Below are 23,502 nucleotides of genomic sequence, written 5' to 3' on the forward strand. Positions count from 1 at the left end.
TAATATATTGTATAAATAATATGTAAATATTACATATATGTTATATTGCTATTACGGTACATTTTTAGTCTACTTAATACTTGTTGGGTGGTATAGCTCGGTTTCTAGAGTGGCCGTGCCAGCAACTTGAGGGTTCCAGGTTCGATCCCCGCTTCACTGCCGTTGTGTCCTTGGGCAAGACACTTTACCCACCCGCTCCCAGTGCCACCCACACTGGTTTAAATGTAACTTAGATATTGAGTTTTCACTATGTAAAGCGCTTTGAGTCACTGGAGAAAAGCGCTATATAAATATAATTCACTTCACTTCCCTTCACACCTGCATTATCCTTTCCATCCTTACACTTTCCATCTTTTGTAACTGAGCTACTGTGTGGAACAATTTCCCTTTTGGATCGATAAAGTTTGTCTAAGTCTAAGTAAGTTATTATTATATTATTATAGAGGTTTATTTGAAATAGGGACATATACAAAAACATAGACATCTGAAACAGTTATCCAATGTATGCATCATAGTGTTTGTTAATTTACAACACTTGTCCCCAACAACAACAACAACACAGATCCAACATCATTAAAATAGGAAAATAAAAAAGAATAATACTAACACAGACACCTGAACATTTGTTAGCATATTAGCTAATGCTAACAACGTTAGTTTGATTACATTACGATAGCAAGTACACATATTTATGAAGACAGTCAGTAAATATTGTTTTGGTTATATTGTAAAATTTACAAACGTTGCTTGGAGTGATCAATGAATAATCCTTTAGAGCAGAAAGGGACTGTTATACTTCCGGTTCAAGGCACGAAACAGGGACTACCCCAGCAGGCACAAGACATTAAAACAAACTTCTTGAATTGGGTCTTGATGTTGAAGAACTCAAACATAACGTTGAAACAAAATTATCTGACGTCGATTTGACCATTGAATTTTGGTCATTTCCCCAACCAATATTCTACAACACAAATACAACGTTGAAACGACATGCTTTTTGACGACATTTATTCAACGTCAGGTTGTGGCGTTGATTTGACCATTGGAATTTGGTCATTTCCCAATGTGGATCCAACATTAAGACACCAACTATTTTGCAAGGTTGTTTCAAAATCAGTTTTAAAGGACATGTGTGTTGTCGGAGGTAAATTGTGTGTGTTAACCTTGAAGCTTTGGAATGTAAGAAATAGAGATAATGTGCATGTGTTTTGACTAGAGAGATTTAAGAGGGGAGAGGGTTTTTGTCGGGAGAACAGACCATCTTGGCGGCGCGATAGAATGTTCTATGCTGGACTGGTCTAAATGTATATATATATACAAAGCTTTGCAAATATATTACAAAATACCTATTCTGTCTCTGGTGGTTTTTCTACTCAGCTTTAAGTGTCGTAAAGAGCTTGGGAGCGACTTGTGACTTGAATTCCCTGGGAGGAACAACTGGTCCGAAACTTAACAGTGTATATAATCGACGTTGTATCAATGTCTTAGCGCCTGCATTGAGCGAACTCGTCCGAAAAATGGCGCCATAGCAAACAAACAATAAAACACGTTTCCAGTGTCTCTGTTGGTGTTGAAAACTATTTGTTGAAAGCAAAACATTATGGGCGTTAGCGAAGAAAAATCCATACATTGTTTATGTTTTATGTTTTACCATGAATTGATTAACGTGGACCCCGACTTAAACAAGTTGAAAAACGTATTCGGGTGTTACCATTTAGTGGTCAATTGTACGGAATATGTACAGTACTGTGCAATCTACTAATAAAAGTCTCAATCAATCGATCAATTATAAGCATAGAAAAATAGTAGCGGCTTATTGTCGGAAAAATAAGGTTCTGTACGTGGTCTTTGTTTTTATCATTGTCTTTGCCACACTGGACTTTGCCTAGTCCACATTTATATGCTACTTATCTGACTTCTTCAGATTGTGAAGCTGCACCTAGTATTCGGCATGTTTCATGCGGTGTGGAATCAATGCCAAGAAACTAAAAAGAGTAAAAAGAGTTCCACTACCGGTGACCTTTCTGTAAACAAACAAAGGACTTTATTGTTTAAAATAGTACACGCCCAGGTAGTGTTGTAACGATTCCAATATTTTGATACCGGGACCATAATTATTTAGATACTTTTCAGTACGTTTCTAAATAAAGGGGACCACGAAAAAATTGCATTATTGGCTTTATTTGAACAAAAAATCTTAGGGTACATTAAACATATGTTTCTTATTGCAGTTAAGTCCTTAAATAAAATAGTGAACATACAAGACAACTTGTCTTTTATTAGTAAGTAAGCAAACAAAGGCTCCTAATTTAGTCTGCTGACATATGCAGTAACATATTGTGTCATTTATCTACCTATTATTTTGTCAACATTATTAAGGACAAGTGGTAGAAAATGAATTATTTACTGTTAATATCTGCTTACTTTCTCTTTTAACAAGTTCTATCTACACTTCTGCTAAAATGTAATAATCACTTATTCTTCTGTTGTTTGATACTTTGCATTAGTTTTGGATGATACCACAAATTTAGGTATCAATTCGATACATTGGTCATATTCAAAGTCCTCATGTGTCCAGGGACGTATTTCCTGAGTTTATAAACATAATATACATTTTTAAAAAACGAAAAAAAGATGTGATGCCAAAAAATATCGACGCAATCATAGTAGTATCAACTAGATACGCGCCTGTACTTGACATCATTACAGTGGATGTCAGGTATAGATCCACCAATGGCGTTTGTTTACATTTTGATGCCGGTGAGTTTAGCTATTCCTCGTCCTGCAGGGATGATACTTGTAAAGAAACATACTTTATTTGTCGCCATGGAAACCAGGATTAGTGATTCAGAAGGAGCTAAAACACTGCCGACGGCGGATGGACGTTAGCCGCTAGCGAGCTAGCCATCTCTTAAAGCACCTCTTCCTGAGTTTCAGTGTTATAACTTCACCTTTATATTTAGTTTTTAAGCCAAAATGCGTGCGTTCTCCCTTTTCTGTCTACACACTGTGTCTGCTTTTAAGTACTCGGTGATTGTGCGCTGCCGAACATGCTCGTCTGCTTGTAAAACCAGCAATGTTACGACGTGACTTCGACACCGGTACATTTCAGAGGCGGTATAGTACCGAAAATGATTCATTAGTATCGCGGTACTATACTAATACCTATATACCATACAACCCTACGTCCAAGCAAAATGTGCATTGAAGTGCAGGCGCCTGCAGGGAGTGAGGCATCACACTTAACTAAATCTCCATTGGTACGTCATGCTTTTAGCCATACCTTTGACCTGCAGGGTGATTATTGCTTTCTCATTCTCCTTGCCTCTTGTCAGATCATCCTTCTAATCCCATGGCTGTGTCCGTCTACCTCCTCTCTCCCCCGTGGCCTCTAGGGTCTGGGATGGATAGCATCGTCTCCCTCGCATCCGTATCTCAGCCTTAATTAAGATGCTCAACACGAGAAAGGAAACAGCCGGTGTGCTGGAGTTTGTCCCCCGACTTAAGTTACGAATGTTCATATCCGAACCCTGAGCTCCTACCTTGGAAAACAAGTATTGCAAAATAACAATGCCCGTTCGAATCGATGTATTCAGTGCTTGGTCCCCCACCCCCCAAAACGGCACAATTAAATACACTGCAAAAACTGAAATCTAAGTACAAACCCCGTTTCCATATGAGTTGGGAAATTGTGTCAGATGTAAATACAAACAGAATACAATGACTTGCAAATCATTTTCAACCCATATTCAGTTGAATATGCTACAAAGACAACATATTTGATGTTCAAACTGATAAAAAAAATGTTTTTTGCAAATAATCATTAACTTTAGAATTTGATGCCAGCAACACGTGACAAAGAAGTTGGCAAAGGTGGCAATAAATACTGATAAAGTTGAGGAATGCTCATCAAACACTTATTTGGAACATACCACAGGTGAACAGGCAAATTGGGAACAGGTGGGTGCCATGATTGGGTATAAAAGTAGATTCCATGAAATGCTCAGTCATTCACAAACAAGGATGGGGCGAGGGTCACCACTTTGTCAACAAATGCGTGAGCACATTGTTGAACAGTTTAAGAAAAACCTTTCTCAACCAGCTATTGCAAGGAATTTAGGGATTTCACCATCTACGCTCCGTAATATCATCAAAGGTTTCAGAGAATCTGGAGAAATCACTGCACGTAAGCAGCTAAGCCCGTGACCTTCGATCCCTCAGGCTGTACTGCATCAACAAGCGACATCAGTGTGTAAAGGATATCACCACATGGGCTCAGGAACACTTCAGAAACCCACTGTCAGTAACTACAGTTGGTCGCTACATCTGTAAGTGCAAGGTAATACTCTCCTATGCAAGGCGAAAACCGTTTATCAACAACACCCAGAAACGCTGTCGGCTTCGCTAGGCCTGAGCTCATCTAAGATGGACTGATACAAAGTGGAAAAGTGTTCTGTGGTCTGACGAGTCCACATTTCAAATTGTTTTTGTAAACTGTGGACGTCGTGTCCTCCAGACCAAAGAGGAAAAGAACCATCCGGATTGTTATAGGCGCAAAGTTGAAAAGCCAGCATCTGTGATGGTATGGGGGTGTATTCGTGCCCAAGACATGGGTAACTTACACATCTGTGAAGGCGCCATTAATGCTGAAAGGTACATACAGGTTTTGGAGCAACATATGTTGCCATCCAAGCAACGTTACCATGGACGCCCCTGCTTATTTCAGCAAGACAATGCCAAGCCACGTATTACATCAACGTGGCTTCATAGTAAAAGAGTGCAGGTACTAGACTGGCCTGCCTGTAGTCCAGACCTGTCTCCCATTGAAAATGTGTGGCGCATTATGAAGCCTAAAATACCACAACGGAGACCCCCGGACTGTTGAACAACTTAAGCTGTACATCAAGCAAGAATGGGAAATAATTCCACCTGAGAAGCTTAAAAAATGTGTCTCATCAGTTCCCAAACGTTTACTGAGTGTTGTTAAAAGGAAAGGCCATGTAACACAGTGGTGAACATGCCCTTTCCCAACTACTTTGGCACGTGTTGCAGCCATGAAATTCTAAGTTAATTATCATTTGCTAAAAAAAAATAAAGTTTATGAGTTGAACATCAAATATCTTGTCTTTGTAGTGCATTCAATTGAATATGGGTTGAAAAATTCCACGACTGTATGTATCGGTATCGGTTGATATCGGAATCGGTAAGTCAGAGTTGGACAATATCGGAATATCGGCAAAAAAGCCATTATCAGACATCTCTAGTGTTAATACAAGCTTAGATTGGGGTATGACGTTTCTTGATGGGGAAAGACGTTGATGTCTCTTGTTTTCATGTTAGCAAGCTAACGCTAATCGGACCATACGTTTTTAAAGTGCGGTTATGAATCACGGTTTTTCGATCATTCTACGAAGCTATTATTACCGTTTATCGTTACATTCCTTCTGTGTATACCTTACCTCTCTGTTGACATGTTCCTATGAGACTTTTTGTTATTTATGCAAGGGCTGAGCAAAAAAAACAAAACAAAAAAAAGGGAGTCTGTAATCAGTAGGTCACAGAATCAATCTGATGCTTTGGATAAGGTGTGATGAGAGCAACATTCTTCATCTATTGGGATGAACCACAAAAGCCAACATAAACTATTGCCTTGGTGATTTAAAATGTGCAATACAAATAAAACCTAAGCTCACCAAAAAATGAACGCGTAGAAAGGAGAGCAGGTCCCCGAGCACATCCACCCACACTCCCCGGCATCGCTGTTTGAAGTGAGACCATTTAATTGTGGCGTCCTCATTCACCGCACTCAACATTGCAATACGGCGCGTCGCGCCAAAAGCGTGCATGCGCGCGCTCATTTAATAAAGCCGGTAATCAAAGTTTAGAACATTTTAATCCGGTTTTATCCGGGAGTAATTCACCCCCCCCGGGTGCTGCAGTGGCGTTGAAAGATGCACTGGAAGAAAGAAGCGGCGTGAAGGTTAAGCGGGAACGTTGTCCCCTTCAGAAGACGTGGCGATGATGGCAGTCTAATTAAAGTGCAAGCGGTTGTGTACGATACCTCCACACAGATATGAGCGCCACACGCTGCACGTTGAAGAGGTGACAAGGCTGCGGTGATTGTGATGAATTTACACTCATCATTTTTAAATGCACTTACTAGAGAAGTACTTCATCGATAGCAGCGGTCCCCAACCACCGGTTCGGGGATTGGCACCGGTCCGTGAAGCATTTGCTACCGGGCCGGGGAAAAACATTAAATAATTTATGAAGGACCGCATTTTCTCCGACTTAACTTTGGCCTGTCCCACCAGACCCGGGGTGTCAAACTTGTTTTCATTGAGGGCCACACCGCAGTCATGGCTGCCAATAGAGGGCCGCTTCTCAATCCATCAATCAATCAATGTTTATTTATATAGCCCTAAATCATGAGTGTCTCAAAGGGCTGCACAAGCCACAACGACATCCTCGGCTCAGATCCCACATCAGGGAAAGGAAAAACTCAACCCAATGGGACTATGAGAAACATTGGAGGGGACCCCAGATGTGGGGATCCTACCCCTGGGCGACCGGTGCAATGGACGTCGAGTGGATCTAGCATAATATTGTGAGAGTCCAGTCCATAATGGATCTAACATAATAGTGTGAGAGTCCAGTACATAATGGATCTAGCATAATATTGTGAGAGTCCAGTCCATAGTGGATCTAATAATAGTGTGAGAGTCCAGTCCATAGTGGATCTAGCATAATATTGTGAGAGTCCAGTCCATAGTGGATCTAATAATAGTGTGAGAGTCCAGTCCATAGTGGATCTAGCATAATATTGTGAGAGTCCAGTCCATAGTGGATCTAATAATAGTGTGAGAGTCCAGTCCATAGTGGATCTAACATAATAGTGAGAGTCCAGTGGATCTAGCATAATATTGTGAGAGTCCAGTCCATAGTGGATCTAACATAATAGTGTGAGAGTCCAGTCCATAGTGGATCAAACATAATATTGTGAGAGTCCAGTCCATAGTGGATCTAACATAATAGTGTGAGAGTCCAGTCCATAGTGGATCTAACATAATAGTGAGAGTCCAGTCCATAGTGGATCTAACATAATAGTGAGAGTCCAGTCCATAGTGGATCTAACATAATATTGTGAGAGTCCAGTCCATAGTGGATCTAACATAATATTGTGAGAGTCCAGTCCATAGTGGATCTAGCATAATAGTGTGAGAGTCCAGTCCATAGTGGATCTATCATAATAGTGAGAGTCCAGTCCATAGTGGATCTAACATAATATTGTGAGAGTCCAGTCCATAGTGGATCTAGCATAATAGTGAGAGTCCAGTCCATAGTGGATCTAACATAATATTGTGAGAGTCCAGTCCATAGTGGATCTAGCATAATATAGTGAGTGTCCAGTCCATAGTGGTTCTAACATAATAGTGTGAGAGTCCAGTCCATAGTGGATCTAACATAATATTGTGAGAGTCCAGTCCATAGTGGATCTAACATAATAGTGTGAGAGTCCAGTCCATAGTGGTTCTAACATAATAGTGTGAGAGTCCAGTCCATAGTGGATCTAACATAATAGTGAGAGTCCAGTCCATAGTGGATCTAACATAATAGTGAGAGTCCAGTCCATAGTGGATCTAACATAATATTGTGAGAGTCCAGTCCATAGTGGATCTAACATAATATTGTGAGAGTCCAGTCCATAGTGGATCTAGCATAATAGTGTGAGAGTCCAGTCCATAGTGGATCTATCATAATAGTGAGAGTCCAGTCCATAGTGGATCTAACATAATATTGTGAGAGTCCAGTCCATAGTGGATCTAGCATAATAGTGAGAGTCCAGTCCATAGTGGATCTAACATAATATTGTGTGAGTCCAGTCCATAGTGGATCTAGCATAATATAGTGAGTGTCCAGTCCATAGTGGGTCTAACACAATAGTGTGAGAGTCCAGTCCATAGTAGATCTAACATAATATTGTGAGAGTCCAGTCCATAGTGGTTCTAACATAATAATGTGAGAGTCCAGTCCATAGTGGATCTAACATAATAGTGAGAGTCCAGTCCATAGTGGGGCCAGCAGGAGACCATCCCAAGCAGAGACAGGTCAGCAGCGCAGAGACATCCCCCAACTTTGTAACAGTAAATAATTAATGAATTTGCCTATGAATTAAAAATATTTTTAAAAAGTTAAAAAAAAAACAAGAGTAAAAAAAAATCTGTGGATTTGACCACTGTTTTTTTACAGAAAAAAACTGGCAGCTTAGTTGCCAGACTTTTACTGTAAAAAATATGGTGTTATTTTATTATTATTATTTTACTATTTTTTTTCCCCCTGTCAAACTAGAAAAAAAACATATAAGCCTCGAGATCAACTTTAGATCCATCCGTCGATTATACGCTTTAATTATTTGTATTGCTTATTTTATGCCCTTTTTGTCAAAGAACGCTTTTTTTGTAAGGCAAACACACAAAATATCCAATATGTTCCCCCCAAAAGTATCTTAAAGTGAAATATTTGATGTGAAGTCATTGGAGCTAACAATCCATAACATTGATTTTTAAATATATATTTTTTTTTTTTGAGAAATGACAAAAGAAAAAAATCAGCCTGCATAACATCTTTGTTGCTGGAGTCAAAAAGTTGCAATAACTCTTTCTCGTTACATTTAACCTGTTTGCTCTTTTATTCCACTTTTAATAGTATTTTTTTTTTTTAGATTGTTCCCATGGGCCGGTAAAAAAAATCAGTTGTGGGCCTCAAAGTATCAGCAAAGTTCAATGAGCAAGTTATTTTTATTTTTTATTTTTTTCCTGCACCATGACTAGGGAAGGTTGTTTGGATTGGTTCATATAAGATCGGTAGGTTGGTAGTCATACCAAAGACTATAAAAATGGCACCCATTACCTCCCTGCTTGGTACTCAGCATCAAGGGGTTGGCATTTGGGGTTACATCACCAAAATTATTCCAGAGCGCGGCCACCGCTACTGCTCACTGCTCCCCTCACCTCCCAGGGGATGGAACAAGGGTATGGGTCAAATGCAGAGGGTAATTTCACCACAACTAGTGTGTGTATGTGTGACTATCAGTGGTACTTTAACTTTAACTTTCACACAGATTTATAATTAATGGTCACAGACTTGAGTTACTTTCATTGACCACCAGATGGCGACAATATCGTAGCTATCAGGCTATTTGTATATGGTATGAGAACACCGTGCCTGCCCTAAATGCTTATTGGACTCATTTGACCCAGCTGTATTTTGGACACCCCTAATCCAACTCTTCTTTCTAACGTTGGTCTCTTTCTTTGCAGTGGGAAGAGGTGAGCGGTTACGACGACGCCATGAATCCCATCCGGACTTACCAAGTATGCAACGTACGAGAGCTCAACCAGAACAACTGGCTACGCAGTGACTTTATCCCGCGGAAGGACGTGCTGCGCGTTTACGTGGAGATGAAATTCACGGTGCGCGACTGCAACAGCATCCCGAACATCCCGGGCTCCTGCAAAGAGACCTTCAACCTCTTCTACTACGAGTCGGACTCCGACTCGGCCACGGCGACCAGTCCGTTCTGGATGGAGAACCCGTACGTGAAAGTGGATACCATCGCCCCGGATACGAGCTTCTCCAAGCTCGATTCCGGACTGGTCAACACTAAAGTCAGGAGTTTCGGGCCGTTGTCCAAAGCCGGGTTCTACCTGGCCTTCCAGGACCTCGGGGCGTGCATGTCCCTCATCTCAGTGAGGGTTTTTTACAAGAAGTGCTCGACCACCATAGCCAACTTCGCAGTTTTTCCAGAGACGGCGACCGGAGCGGAAGCCACGTCCTTGGTCATTGCACCCGGGACCTGCGTCCCCAACGCCTTGGAGGTGTCCGTGCCGCTCAAGTTGTACTGCAACGGAGACGGCGAATGGATGGTTCCGGTGGGGGCCTGCACCTGCTCGGCGGGTTTTGAACCTGCCATGAAGGACACTCAGTGCCAAGGTGAGTGCGACGCCGTGAAGTAGTCGGGAATGGGTCAGAGTCACAACTAGAGATGTCCGATAATATCGGCAGTCGGCCGATAAATGCTTTAAAATGTAATATCGGAGATTATCGGTATCGGTTTCAAAAAGTACAATTTATGACTTTTTAAAAGGCCGCTGTACGGAATGGTACACGTACGAAGGGAGAAGTACAGAGCATGTATTTACCTGTTTAAATCAGGTACACATGGATTTAAACATGTTTATAATTTAAATAAGGATACCTTTTATATTTTCTGTCACACACTAAAAATAATGTTAATAAAGTGATCGTTCCTTGTAAGTTGAGCTGTATTTTCGTATTTTTTCTTTCAACGTTAATACGGATACAATGTTATGCAGAGGTGAACTTATAACAATTTTATAGACAAAATCATACGGAAAATAATTAAGCATTGTCTTACGTTTACATTCAGGGCACTTCTCTGTGTGTATATGCGAGCGACTCCACTTCCACCCGGTAGCGGGGGTGAATATTGTAGCCCGGAAGAGTTAGGGATGCAAGGGATTCTGGGTATTTGTTCTGTTGTGTTTATGTTGTGTTACGGTGCGGATGTTCTCCCGAAATGTGTTTGTCATTCTTGTTTGGTGTGGGTTCACAGTGTGGCGCATATTTGTAACAGTGTTAAACTTGTTTATGCAGCCACCCTCAGTGTGACCTGTATGGCTGTTGACCAAGTATGCCTTGCAGTCACTTACGTGTGTGTCTACAGAAGCCGCACATATTATGTGAAAAAGCGGACGCGACGACATGTCGTAGAGGACGCTAAAGGCAATGTCATCACGGCACGCCCTTAATATTGTTGTCCGGGCGAAAACCGGGAGAAATTCGGGCAAATGGTTGCCCCGGGAGATTTTCGGGAGGGGTACTGCAATTCGGGAAAATCGGGAGGGTTGGCAAGTATGGCAAAAAAAGCCATTATCGGACATCTCTGGTTTTGTGTTTATTTTTTGGGTGTCTGGAACCAAAAAGTCAGCTACATTATTTCTTGAGAAAAATGCATCTGAGGTTTTCACTCGATTTTGTCTTCGTCCGACGTTTTGCAACGGTTTACTGCAGAAAACAGATGAATGTAAGTTAGTAACTGTCGCTTGCTATTGGAAGTACTTTTGCAACATTAGCTACAACTTAAAGGGGAACATTATCACAATTTCAGAAGGGTTAAAACCATTAAAAATCAGTTCCCAGTGGCTTATTTTATTTTTCGAAGTTTTTTTCAAAATTTTACCCATCACGCAATATCCCTAAAAAAAGTTTCAAAGTGCCTGATTTTAACCATCGTTATATACACCCGTCCATTTTCCTGTGACGTCACACAGTGATGCCAACACAAACAAACATGGCGGAAAGAACAGCAAGCTATAGCGACATTCGCTCGGATTCAGACTCGGATTTCAGCAGCTTAAGCGATTCAACAGATTACGCATGTATTGAAACGGATGGTTGTAGTGTGGAGGCAGGTAGCGAAAAAGAAATTGAAGAAGAAACTGAAGCTATTGAGCCATATCGGTTTGAACCGTATGCAAGCGAAACCGACGAAAACGACACGACAGCCAGCGACACGGGAGAAAGCGAGGACGAATTCGGCGATCGCCTTCTAACCAACGATTGGTATGTGTTTGTTTGGCATTAAAGGAAACTAACAACTATGAACTAGGTTTACAGCATATGAAATACATTTGGCAACAACATGCACTTTGAGAGTGCAGACAGCCCAATTTTCATCAATTAATATATTCTGTAGACATACCCTCATGTCAGCAGGCCAGGGAAGGTAGGGTCAATATTCTTCTCTTGATCATCTTTGGTGGCATAAGGGACGGTGTGAGCCAAGACATCCAGGGGGTTTAGCTCGCTCGTCTGCGGGAACAAACTGCCGCCATTGCTTGCCGTGCTACCGAGGTCCTTTGTCCCTGAATTGCTCACACACTCCGGCAGATTCAATGGGGGTCTGGCGGCAGATTTCTTTGACTTTATCGTTGGAAATGCATCTGCTTTGAGTGTCGCAGGATATCCACACATTCTTGCCATCTCTGTCGTAGCATAGCTTTCGTCTGTAAAGTGTGCGGAACAAACGTCCAGTTTCTTGCCACTTTCGCATCTTTGGGCCACTGGTGCAACTTGAATCCGTCCCTGTTCGTGTTGTTACACCCTCCGACAACACACCGACGAGGCATGATGTCTCCAAGGTACGGAAAACAGTCGAAAAAACGGAAAATAACAGAGCTGATTTGACTCGGTGTTTGAGAAAATGGCGGATTGCTTCCCGATGAGCGAATAATAGAAAGGCGTTTAATTCGCCAAAATTCACCCATTTAGAGTTTGGAAATTGGTTAAAAAATTATATGGTCTTTTTTCTGCAACATCAAGGTATATATTGACGCTTACATAGGTCTGATGATAATGTTCCCCTTTAAGGTACAACAATCCACTATAGATGACTTTGTCCGCCTGCTGTTTGGCCTTCTGACCTGGCCTGGCAGCTGGTTGCTAAATAAATGGAAATGCATGAGAGGCTGTCTGTTTATGAAAGCCGGATGGGGGCCCAGATGACGGTGCCGGTCCTGATAGACAACACGACGAGTTCACCGAGGTTGAGAGCAAGGTGAATTTAACCAAGCGAGGTCTCAGCTGAAATAAAGTGCAGGTGACAGCAGGAGAGGGCAGGATAAATGGAAAATGTGCGTGGGGGAGGCGCACAAGGGCGTAAAATGAGGGCCGGGGGTCGTGTAGGTCACATGGAGACAGTAGGCTGAGAGCTGGCAAGGTTATTGATGAGCAAAGGTGATGGAGATATGTCTTTATGCGCAGGTTCAGTAGCGCCACCTCGCTGTCAGGGCTCAGAAGGCTCCTTCTTTCCGGCAGACACAATTTTACAAGCACTTTTCTTTGCTCTTATCGCCAATGACAATGAGGACGTTTCTAATGGCTTCTTCCTTTTAGTGCACTGCAAATTATTTGCCACTTGTCAAGATTAAAAAATATATATTCCCAGAAATGTCCCTGGTTTTAAGAGCTATTTGCTTTTTTTTTGTCTTTTTTTTTTTTGTCATTGACTTCACATCATAATCTTATTTTTTAGCATGCATTATTATATTTGATATATGCTAGTTTAAAGATGTTAAAATTGAGAAAACTATTCAAATAAGACATGTTGGTTCTCCCCACATAGAAAGTAAAATAAGATAAAGTTAAAGTCAATCAATCAATCAGTCAATCAATGTTTATTTATATAGCCCTAAATCACAAGTGTCTCAAAGGGCTGCACAAGCCACAACGACATCCTCGGGACACAGCCCACATAAGGGCAAGGAAAAACTCACCCCAGTGGGACGTCGATGTGAATGACTATGAGAAACCTTGGAGAGGACCGCATATGTGGGTAACCCCACCCCCCTAGGGGAGACCGAATGCAATGGATGTCGAGTGGGTCTGACATAATATTGTGAGAGTCCAGTCCATAGTGGATCCAACATAATAGTAAGAGTCCAGTCCATAGTGGATCTAACATAATAAAAGTACCAATGATTGTCACACACACACTAAATGTGGTGAAATTTGTCCTCTACATTTGACCCATCCCCTTGTTCACCCCCTGGGAGGTGAGGGGAGCAGTGAGCAGCAGCGGTGGCCGCGCCCGGGAATCATTTTTGGTGATTAATAATAATACATTTTATTTATAAGGTGCCTTTCTGGGCACTCAAGGACAAAATCAAAACAATAAAATCAAATTGGATAAAAACAACAAAGATAGAGAAAAAAAGATGAATACAATGAATAAGCAGTCAGGAATAGGTGTGTTTTGAGTCTTAATTTGAAGAGGGATATTGAGTCTAAGTTTCGAAGGTCTGGTGGCAAAGAGTTCCAAAGATGTGGGGCAGAGTGGCTGGAAGCTCGGGCACCCATGGTGGACAGTTTAAATAAAGGGACAGTGCATGATTTAACCCCCAATTCCAACCCTTGATGCTGAGTGCCAAGCAGGGAGGTAATGGGTCCCATTTTTATAGTCTTTGGTATGACTCGGTCGGGGTTTGAACTCAGGAGCTACCGATCTCAGGGCGGACACTCTAACCACTAGGCCACTGAGTAGTATTGTTTAAAGATTCTGCAACAGTCCCAGGATGCTAAATTTAAGAATTGCAAGTTGAATGCTTGTTTTCAGAATAAAATACTTGCTTCTAGTTTAAAAGTCCTGCTGATTTTTAGATATACAAATCTTAATTTCGAACGTTTTATCAATTCGAGATAATTTCACTCGTTTTTAGCATTTCTTTCCTAAAATCCAGTCTTTTTATTTTATTTTTTGTCAGCTCTGCTTTGCAATGTGCAATTTATCAATCAATCAATCAATCAATCTTTATTTATATAGCCCTAAATCACAAGTGTCTCAAAGGGCTGCACAAGCCACAACGACATCCTTGGTACAGAGCCCACATAAGGGCAAGGAAAAACTCACCCCAGTGGGACGTCGATGTGAATGACTATGAGAAACCTTGGAGAGGACCGCATATAAGGGTAACCCCCCCCCCTATAGGGGAGACCGAAAGCAATGGATGTCGAGTGGGTCTGACATAATATTTTGAGAGTCCAGTCCATAGTGGATCCAACATAATAGTAAGAGTCCAGTCCATAGTGGGGCCAGCAGGACACCATCCCGAGCGGAGACGGGTCAGCAGCGCAGAGATGTTCTCAGCCGATGCACAGGCGAGCGGTCCACCCCGGGTCCCGACTCTGGACAGCCAGCACTTCATCCATGGCCACCGGACCTGTGCCCCCCCCCCTCAAGGAAAAGGGGAGCAGAGGAGAAAAGAAAAGAAACGGCAGATCAACTGGTCTAACAGGGGGGATATTTAAAGGCTAGAGTATACAAATGAGTTTTAAGATGGGACTTAAATGCTTCTACTGAGGTAGCATCTCTAATTGTTACCGGGAGGGCATTCCATAGTACTGGAGCCCGAATAGAAAACGCTCTATAGCCCGCAGACTTTTTTTGGGCTCTGGGAATCACTAATAAGCCGGAGTTCTTTGAACGCAAATTTCTTGCCGGGACATATGGTACAATGCAATCGACAAGATAGGACGGAGCTAGACCGTGTAGTATTTTATACGTAAGTAAAATTTATACTCACAGAAGACAACAATCGCAAGTATGGTGCTAGAAAAAATGTAAACCGCTATTCGTATTGTGTATTTATTACAATTCTGAATCGATTCAAAATGTTAAAAACATTTTAAAAATATTTTTTCAACCAAAATAATATTTTGCAACCTGTAACCTGTTTTGAAAAGGCATTTACTGTAATATATATATACCAATACATACGCATGCCGGCCCTATCACATAATATCTACGGCTTTTCACACACACAAGTGAATGCAATGCATACTTGGTAATCAGCCATACAGGTCACACTGAGGGTGGCCGTATAAACAACTTTAACACTGTTACAAATATGCGCCACACTGTGAACCCACACCAAAGAAGAATGACAAACACATTTCGGGAGAACATCCGCACCGTAACACAACATAAACACAACAGAACAAATACCCAGAAACCCTTGCAGCACTTACTCTTCCGGGGACGCGACAATATACACCCCCCGCTACCCCGCCCCACCATGGGAGAGCATGTCCCAAATTCCAAACTGCTGTTTTGAGGCATGTTAAAAAAAAAATAATGCACTTTGTGACTTCAATAATAAATATGGCAGTGCTATGTTGGCATTTCTTTCCATAACTTGAGTTGATTTATTTTGGAAAACCTTGTTACATTTTTTAATGCATCAAGCATAATAATGTGTTAATTCCACGACAGTATATATCGGTATTGGACAATATCGGAATATCGGCAAAAAAAGCCATTATCGGATGTGGGGGGGGCGTGGCCTGTGGAACTGCAGCGAAACGAGGTGTGTCAGGATCGGCTTCGAGATTAGTGACAGGTGCCTAGATGACACAGCTGTGAGTGTTTGTCTGATCACATGTCGCTCTGTTAAAGGCAGCAGTCGGCAAGGAGCGAGAGAAACTTGAACATGGCTGAAAAGCAAAACTTATTCAAATTGTGGAGGTCTTGCTCCGATCCTGACACACCTCGCTTCGCTGCAGGTCCGCAGGCCACGCCCCCCTCCACACATCGGACATCTCTATTAGAAACCAATGTGTTCCCGGCAGCTGATGGTGCAGGCCCAAGCGTCACTTTTGGTCCTCACCTTTTACATTACTCAATAATACCTTTTTCCACAACGCTCTCCCAGAGGACGACGCCTCCTTTAGCACCTTCCATTTTTCCACACCTCATTCCATTCTAATCTGAAGGCCATTTCTCTCATTAATACGCCAGTAAGGATGTCTGCATTGCTATTAATCGATGAGCCTCTCCCCTCATTTGCGCCACACTTTCCAATTTCACAATTCATTTTTAATCAGCTTTTTAAGCCCCCGATGTTCTGCATGAGAGGATAAGACACCGGGGAGTACGGAGGTAAAGGGGGGTGGGGGTGCAGAAGCGCTCGCGGGATTAACATTTCCACTGCCTCCACATCTTCTACCTCTCCCTCTCATTTTCTCTCCCTCTTGTCTTTCTTTCTCATTCTTTAGTTGGTTCCTTAGGGGGGGGAAATGGATGAAAGCGAGAAGATGACCCCCTTTACTCGCGAGAAATGATTGATCAGCACTTTAAACCCGGAAAAAAAAAAAAAAAGGCCCAATTTAATGGAGGCGCTTCTTTAACGTCTTTTATTCGGCCAACATGTTGAGAATTTTATCTCTCCCGAGTAGGGAAATTGCTAGAAGGGGGGGGGGGGTTCTTTGCGCAGGGGGTGAACTCGCATGAACCCGCGTGGCCTCCGCCAACGGGTGGGCCGTTCTAGACGCCGCCTGCTACACGTCAAGGGCATTTTTATGTGTTTATCCAGCTCTACTTCCTTTTAGTCAGTGGTGTGGATAACTCTGATTAATGGTGGAAGAACAAACACACTCAGGGCTAATGTACACGACTCCGCCAACTGGAGGCCATGTGCTAATATTGAGTTTTGGACTGGCTGCAGGAGCTTTAAGTGGTCCGCTTTGGTGACCTCCGACCTTTTAACAGGAAGCCAAAACTAACTTAAACTCAGAAGCCGGGGGTAATAATTCTCCTTTTTGCGCGAGACAAGTGTACAGTTTTGTGCTTATAAGGTGAACAATGCTGACCTCTTTCTTTACTAAGCACTGATTTGCAATCAGTTCACAGTTCATCATCAGATATAAACTACTATAATGTAATAGTCGTGTCCCAATACCAATATTTTGGTAGCGGTACAACATTATTTCGATACTTTTCTAAATAAAGGGGACCACAAAAAATTGCATTATTATCTTACGGTACATTAAACAAATTTTTATTATTTCTAGTTTGTCCTTAAATAAAATAGTGAACATACAAGAGAACATGTCTTTTATTAGTAAGTAAACAAACAAAGGCTCCTAATTTAGCATGCAGTAACATATTGTGTCATTTCTCATTCTATTATTTTTTGAAAATTATTAAGGACGAGTGGTAGAAAATGAATTGTTGATTTACTGTTAATATCTGCTTACTTTCTATTTTTTCTATTCTGTTTACTGTTTTAATTGGTTTTACCCTTTAAAATTGTTTTTAATCATATTTATTTTATATTGTTTTTAATTGTGTTTAATATTGTTGTGCAGCACATTGGAAACATTTTGTTGTTTAAATGTGCTATATAAATAAAGTGGATTGGATTGGATTGGATTACTTTCTCTTTTAACATGTTCTATCTACACTTCTGTTAAAATGTAATAATCACTTATTCTTCTGTTGTTTGGATACTTTACATTAGTTTTGGATGGTACCACAAATTTGGGTATCAATCCGATACCAAGTACCGTATTTTTCGGAGTATAAGTCGCAACGGCCGAAAATGCATAATAAAGAAGGGAAAAAAACATATATAAGTCGCACTGAAGTATAAGTCGCCTTTTTTGGGGAATTTTTTTTTTTTTTTTTTTTTTAAATGAATTTATTAATCAATCAACAAAACAATACACAACAATGCAATCCAATTCCAAAACCAAACCCGTCCCAGCAACATTAAGAACAACAATAAACAGAGCAATTGAGAGCAATTGAGGACACACAAATCCAAATGTAGTGAAACAAAAATGAACATTATCAACAACAGCATCAATATTAGTAACAATTTCCAAATAGCAGTGATTAAAAAAACCCTCATTGATATTATCATTCCAATCATTAATAACAAAATAAAAAATGAACAATAGTGTCACAGTGGCTTACACTTGAATCACATCCCATAAGCCTGACAACACACCGCGTCCAACATTTTCCACAAAGATATAATAAGTCATATTTTGGTTCATTTATTAGTTGAAACAAATTTAAATAATGGATCCCATATTCCAATATATGACTCATTATTATCTAAACTAAATGCAGTTTGTTCTACTGATATCATCTCCATAGCTTGTGTGTACCAGTCAGTATGAGTTGGACTATCAACAGCTATCCATTTTTTTAAATATTACCCTTTTTGTTATTATGCATATTGAAAAAAAAGCATTTTTACTCTTTGATGACACGTTACTAAATTGATGTAGATCCCCAAGAATTCAAGTTTGCAGTGTCATTGGGATGTTTATATTAAATAATGTGATTGCTTCTTTTGTTGCTTTCAACCATAACTCTTTTATTTGATAAAAGCCAACAGCAAGAATAGACATTTGAAAGGCAATTTCAAATAAATAAAGAATAGTGAACAACAGGCTGAATAAGTGTACGATATATGAGGCATAAATAACCAACTGAGAACGTGCCTGGTATGTTAACGTAACATATTATGGTAAGAGTCATTCAACATATAGAACATGCTATACGTTTACCAAACAATCTGTCACTCCTAATCGCTAAATCCCATGAAATCTTATACGTCTAGTCTCTTACGTGAATGAGCTAAATAATATTATTTGATATTTTACGGTAATGTGTTAATAATTTCACACATAAGTCGCTCCTGAGTATAAGTCGCACCCCCGGCCAAACTATGAAAAAAAACTGCAACTTATAGTCCGAAAAATGCGGTAGTTGCAGGAACATACATTGATCATATTCCTCATGTGTCCAGGGACATATTTCCTGAGTTTATAAACATAATATGAATTAAAAAAAAACGAAAGAAGAAAGAAAATATCTATGTAATCATAGTAGTATCGACTAGATACGCTCCTGTACTTGGTATCATTACAGTGGATGTTAGGTGTAGATCCACCAATGGTGTTTGTTTACATTTTGACACCGGTGAGCTACGGTGTGTAGTGAAGCATGTTTAGCTATTTAGCTATTGGTGGACCGGTACTTTTCAGAGGCGGTATAGTACGGAATATGATTCATTAGTATCGCACTACTATACTAATATCGGTATACCGTCCAACCCTATAATATAATGTGTTGCATTTATTAGTATGTAGGGGTAGGAATTTCCCATTTTCCCCATTTAATATATTGGAAATAAATCATACCTTACTTATATCTCAATCAATTTTCATGCGGTTTTCTTTATTGTCAACATAAAGATATTTTGTTGATAAAAGAGTTACCTGTTAAATATCATTCCCAGGGTCCGTGTTGTAAACGTACGGCACAAAGAACTCTTTCAGATTCCGAGTTATTGTCATTCAAACATTTACATCATAGGTGTGATTGTGAATGATAAAAGGAAATAAATAAAAAAGCCATAAAGAAAATAACCAGTTTTAAAATTCAGTTTAAATGTTTTAAACTGGGAATGCTATAAATAAGATAATTTAACAATGAAACTGGGCTAATCACATGTTTAATGCAATATATTTAATCAGTATTAAATACTGAATATAAGTAAAATATAACCAGTTATAAAAAACAAGATAAATAAGATAATTTAACAATGAAACTGTGTAATGAAATATATTTAATCAGTATTGAATACTGAATATAAGTAAAATATAACCAGTAATAAAAAAAACAAGATAAATAAGATCAATTAGATAATTTAACAATGAAACTGGGCTAATCACATGTGTAATGAAATATATTTAATCAGTATTAAATACTGAATATAAGTCAAATATAACCAGTAAAAAAACAAACAAGATAAATAAGATAATTTAACAATGAAACTGGGCTAATCACATGTGTAATGAAATATATTTAATCAATATTAAATACTGAATATAAGTAAAATATAACCAGTAATTTAAAAAAAAAAGATAAATAAGATAATTTAACAATGAAACTGGGCTCTATTTGAAATATATTTAATCAGTATTAAATACTGAATATAAGTAAAGTATAACCGGTAACAAAACAAAACAAAACAGATAAACAAGATAAATAAGATAATTTAACAATGAAACTGGGCTAATCACATGTGTAATGAAATATATTTAATCAGTATTAAATACTGAATATAAGTCAAATATAACCAGTAATAAAAAAAACAAGATAAATAAGATAAATTAGATAATTTAACAATGAAACTGGGCTAATCACATGTGTAATGAAATATATTTAATCAGTATTAAATACGGAATATAAGTCAAATATAACCAGTAAAAAAACAAACAAGATAAATAAGATAATTTAACAATGAAACTGGGCTAATCACATGTGTAATGAAATATATTTAATCAATATTAAATACTGAATATAAGTAAAATATAACCAGTAATAAAAAAAACAAGATAAATAAGATAATTTAACAATGAAACTGGGCTCTATTTGAAATATATTTAATCAGTATTAAATACTGAATATAAGTAAAGTATAACCAGTAACAAAAAAAACCAGATAAATAAGATAATTTAACAATGAAACTGGGCTAATCACATGTGTAATGAAATATATTTAATCAGTATTAAATACTGAATATTAGTAAAATATAACCAGTTATAAAAAAAAAAAAAGATATATAAGATAATTTAACAATGAAACTGGGCTAATCACATGTGTAATGAAATATATTTAATCAGTATTAAATACTGAATATAAGTAAAATATAACCTTTAATAATAAAAAAAACAAGATAAATACGATAATTCAACAATGAAACTGTGTAATGACATATATTTAATCAGTATTAAATACTGAATATAAGTAAAATATAGCCAGTAATAAAAAAAGACAAGATAAATAAGATAATTTAACAATGAAACTGGGCTAATCACATGTGTAATGAAATATATTTAATCAATATTAAATACTGAACATAAGTCAAATATAACCAGTAATAAAAAAAACAGTATGGTGAGATCAACCTATCTTAATGCACTATGTAGAGTGTTTTCTGGTGTTTTATTTCTGTGGTTTTATAGATCTATGATGCCGGTTGGATAAAAACTGTTCTCCTTTCCACGTGGTCTACAACAATGGAATACGTTGGCACGTTGCCCCTACTAGCTTAGGCTCGCCGTAGGCATGCAGCTGAACGAGTTGTGACATATTTACTGGCTCACTGTGTTGTCGCTTTGTGTTGATATTATTCTGTCGACTGACTTATTAATTACTTGCTAATTTCCTCTTAGTTATGCTTCAGTCAGACTATTGTTGAAGTGTACAAAGCACGTATTATTTTGTTTGTTTAACCACTTCACATTCAAGCTAGCTTAGCGGCACCTCTGTTTCTGTCTGTATTACCGGTACTTTATTGTACTTACTGAAGGGGCAATTGCACTTTTTTATGTATTTTGCTTAACGTTCACAATCCTTATGGGAGACAAGAAAACAGTATTTTTTTTGTGCATTTTAATTTGTAATAATCCGCTCCTTCAAGGTGGAGAGCAATAATGCTAATGGGGGGAAATCCAGCATCTAAATCACTTTAAAATGCATCCAAAAACCGCCAACAAAACTTAATTTATATTCCGAAACCTGTATAATAACCAAGCTGTAACGACATTGTTATTGTAAGAGCGAACTATTTTTCTAGCGTAGTAACACATCGCCTTGCTACGGCCTTAACCGCAAACTAGATTCTGCGTCAGCAGCTGAAAGGCTTTTGAGATTGTAATGCACAACAAAATGCATTAGGACACCAATCTGTACTGACTGAAAACATGAACAATCATATTACAGTATCTGTAAAGTATTAGCCCACAGGGACGGCGTGGCGCAGTGGAAGAATGGCCGTGCGCGACCCGAGGGTCCCTGGTTCAATCCCCACCTAGTACCAACCTCGTCATGTCCGTTGTGTCCTGAGCAAGACACTTCACCCTTGCTCCTGATGGGTGCTGGTTAGCGCCTTGCATGGCAGCTCCCTCCATCAGTGTGTGAATGTGTGTGTGAATGGGTAAATGTGGAAGTAGTGTCAAAGCGCTTTGAGTACCTTGAAGGTAGAAAAGCGCTATACAAGTACAACCCATTTATCATTTATTTCATGTTTTGTTTATACACAGCTTAGTCGACAGCGTATATAGTTGTCCTAACAAGCACGACGTGCTGCGTGTATCATGATCAATATTATAGTGACTCACTCGATGGACATTTGTCTGTTTGGCCCAGCTGGCCCGGGGGACGTTTTTTCCAGTTTATTTTGGATAAGCACTCTATTTATGTCGGCATAGCTTGGCTCCAAGTTCCACATTTACAGCGTCAAGTCACTCCGACCTCACTCTCTCGGCTTCCGTCTGCTACACATTGTAGCCTCTCTCTGTGCTCCTTTCTATGAGCAGCAGTTCATCCTCCGTATATTCAGCTTCAAAAAGATAAGGTTGTGTGTTCGAATAACCGCATCTAAGTTATCACACAACTTTGTGTTGCCATGAGTTCCCGGCGAGAAGACAAAAGCTGTCTTTGATCCTGCCAAGAAGACGGCTTGTAAAACTCCACTGTGTAGGATGGAAAGCAACATGAAGGTGTTCTGTTTCTTTGATGTATTGTAATCCACGGAAATATATTGTCTTGACCCGAGAACTACAAAGCGGAGAGGAAGCAGGACCAGACTCCCCTCAAGGCGACCTTTTCTGTGAACTGTTTACGACCTTTTCTTTGAACTGTTTTGTAACCAAAGGCAATGGCTGTTTACGACCCCGTCCCTTAGAAACAGCTGTTGCCATGTAATCAGGGAAAGTCCAAATATAAGAGGAGGCGTACAATCTTTCGCCAGAGCGTGGTGAGACTGTACAGTTCGGACGTCTCTCCTCAATTGAGCCAAATTTAATTCTGTCTCTGTTTAATTCCTTGCTTCTTGTCTTGTTTAATAGATGTCATCAGTGTCCGAACCTGACATTGTGAATCTCAATTTGTCCAAAAATAGCCGTCTTTGTTTTCTAATACCAAGTCGGCCATGATTAGAAAACACTCGCGTTTGTTTCCGGAAGTAAGAATACACATGTGTTGCCGGAAGTCGGAAGTGCGTTGCTATGGGAATGAAAACTAAATAAAACGAGGAAATAAGTTTTGTTATTGCTTAA

The 23,502-nt window shown here is 39.5% G+C and overlaps 1 protein-coding gene across 16 annotated transcripts in view; it reads left to right on the plus strand.

Annotated features, from left to right (window-relative positions):
• LOC133616581 (ephrin type-B receptor 3-like) overlaps nt 1–23,502 on the plus strand; it is a 160,716-nt gene that overhangs the window by 94,958 nt on the left and 42,256 nt on the right. For all 16 annotated transcript variants that reach the window (XM_061976019.2, XM_061976030.2, XM_061976024.2 and 13 more), the window contains exon 3: nt 9,321–9,993. In XM_061976019.2, coding sequence (XP_061832003.1) covers nt 9,321–9,993 — 673 coding nt within the window. The remainder of the gene's footprint in view (nt 1–9,320; nt 9,994–23,502) is intronic.

Source organism: Nerophis lumbriciformis, linkage group LG14, assembly GCF_033978685.3.
Source record: "Nerophis lumbriciformis linkage group LG14, RoL_Nlum_v2.1, whole genome shotgun sequence".
Lineage (NCBI taxonomy): Eukaryota > Metazoa > Chordata > Actinopteri > Syngnathiformes > Syngnathidae > Nerophis > Nerophis lumbriciformis.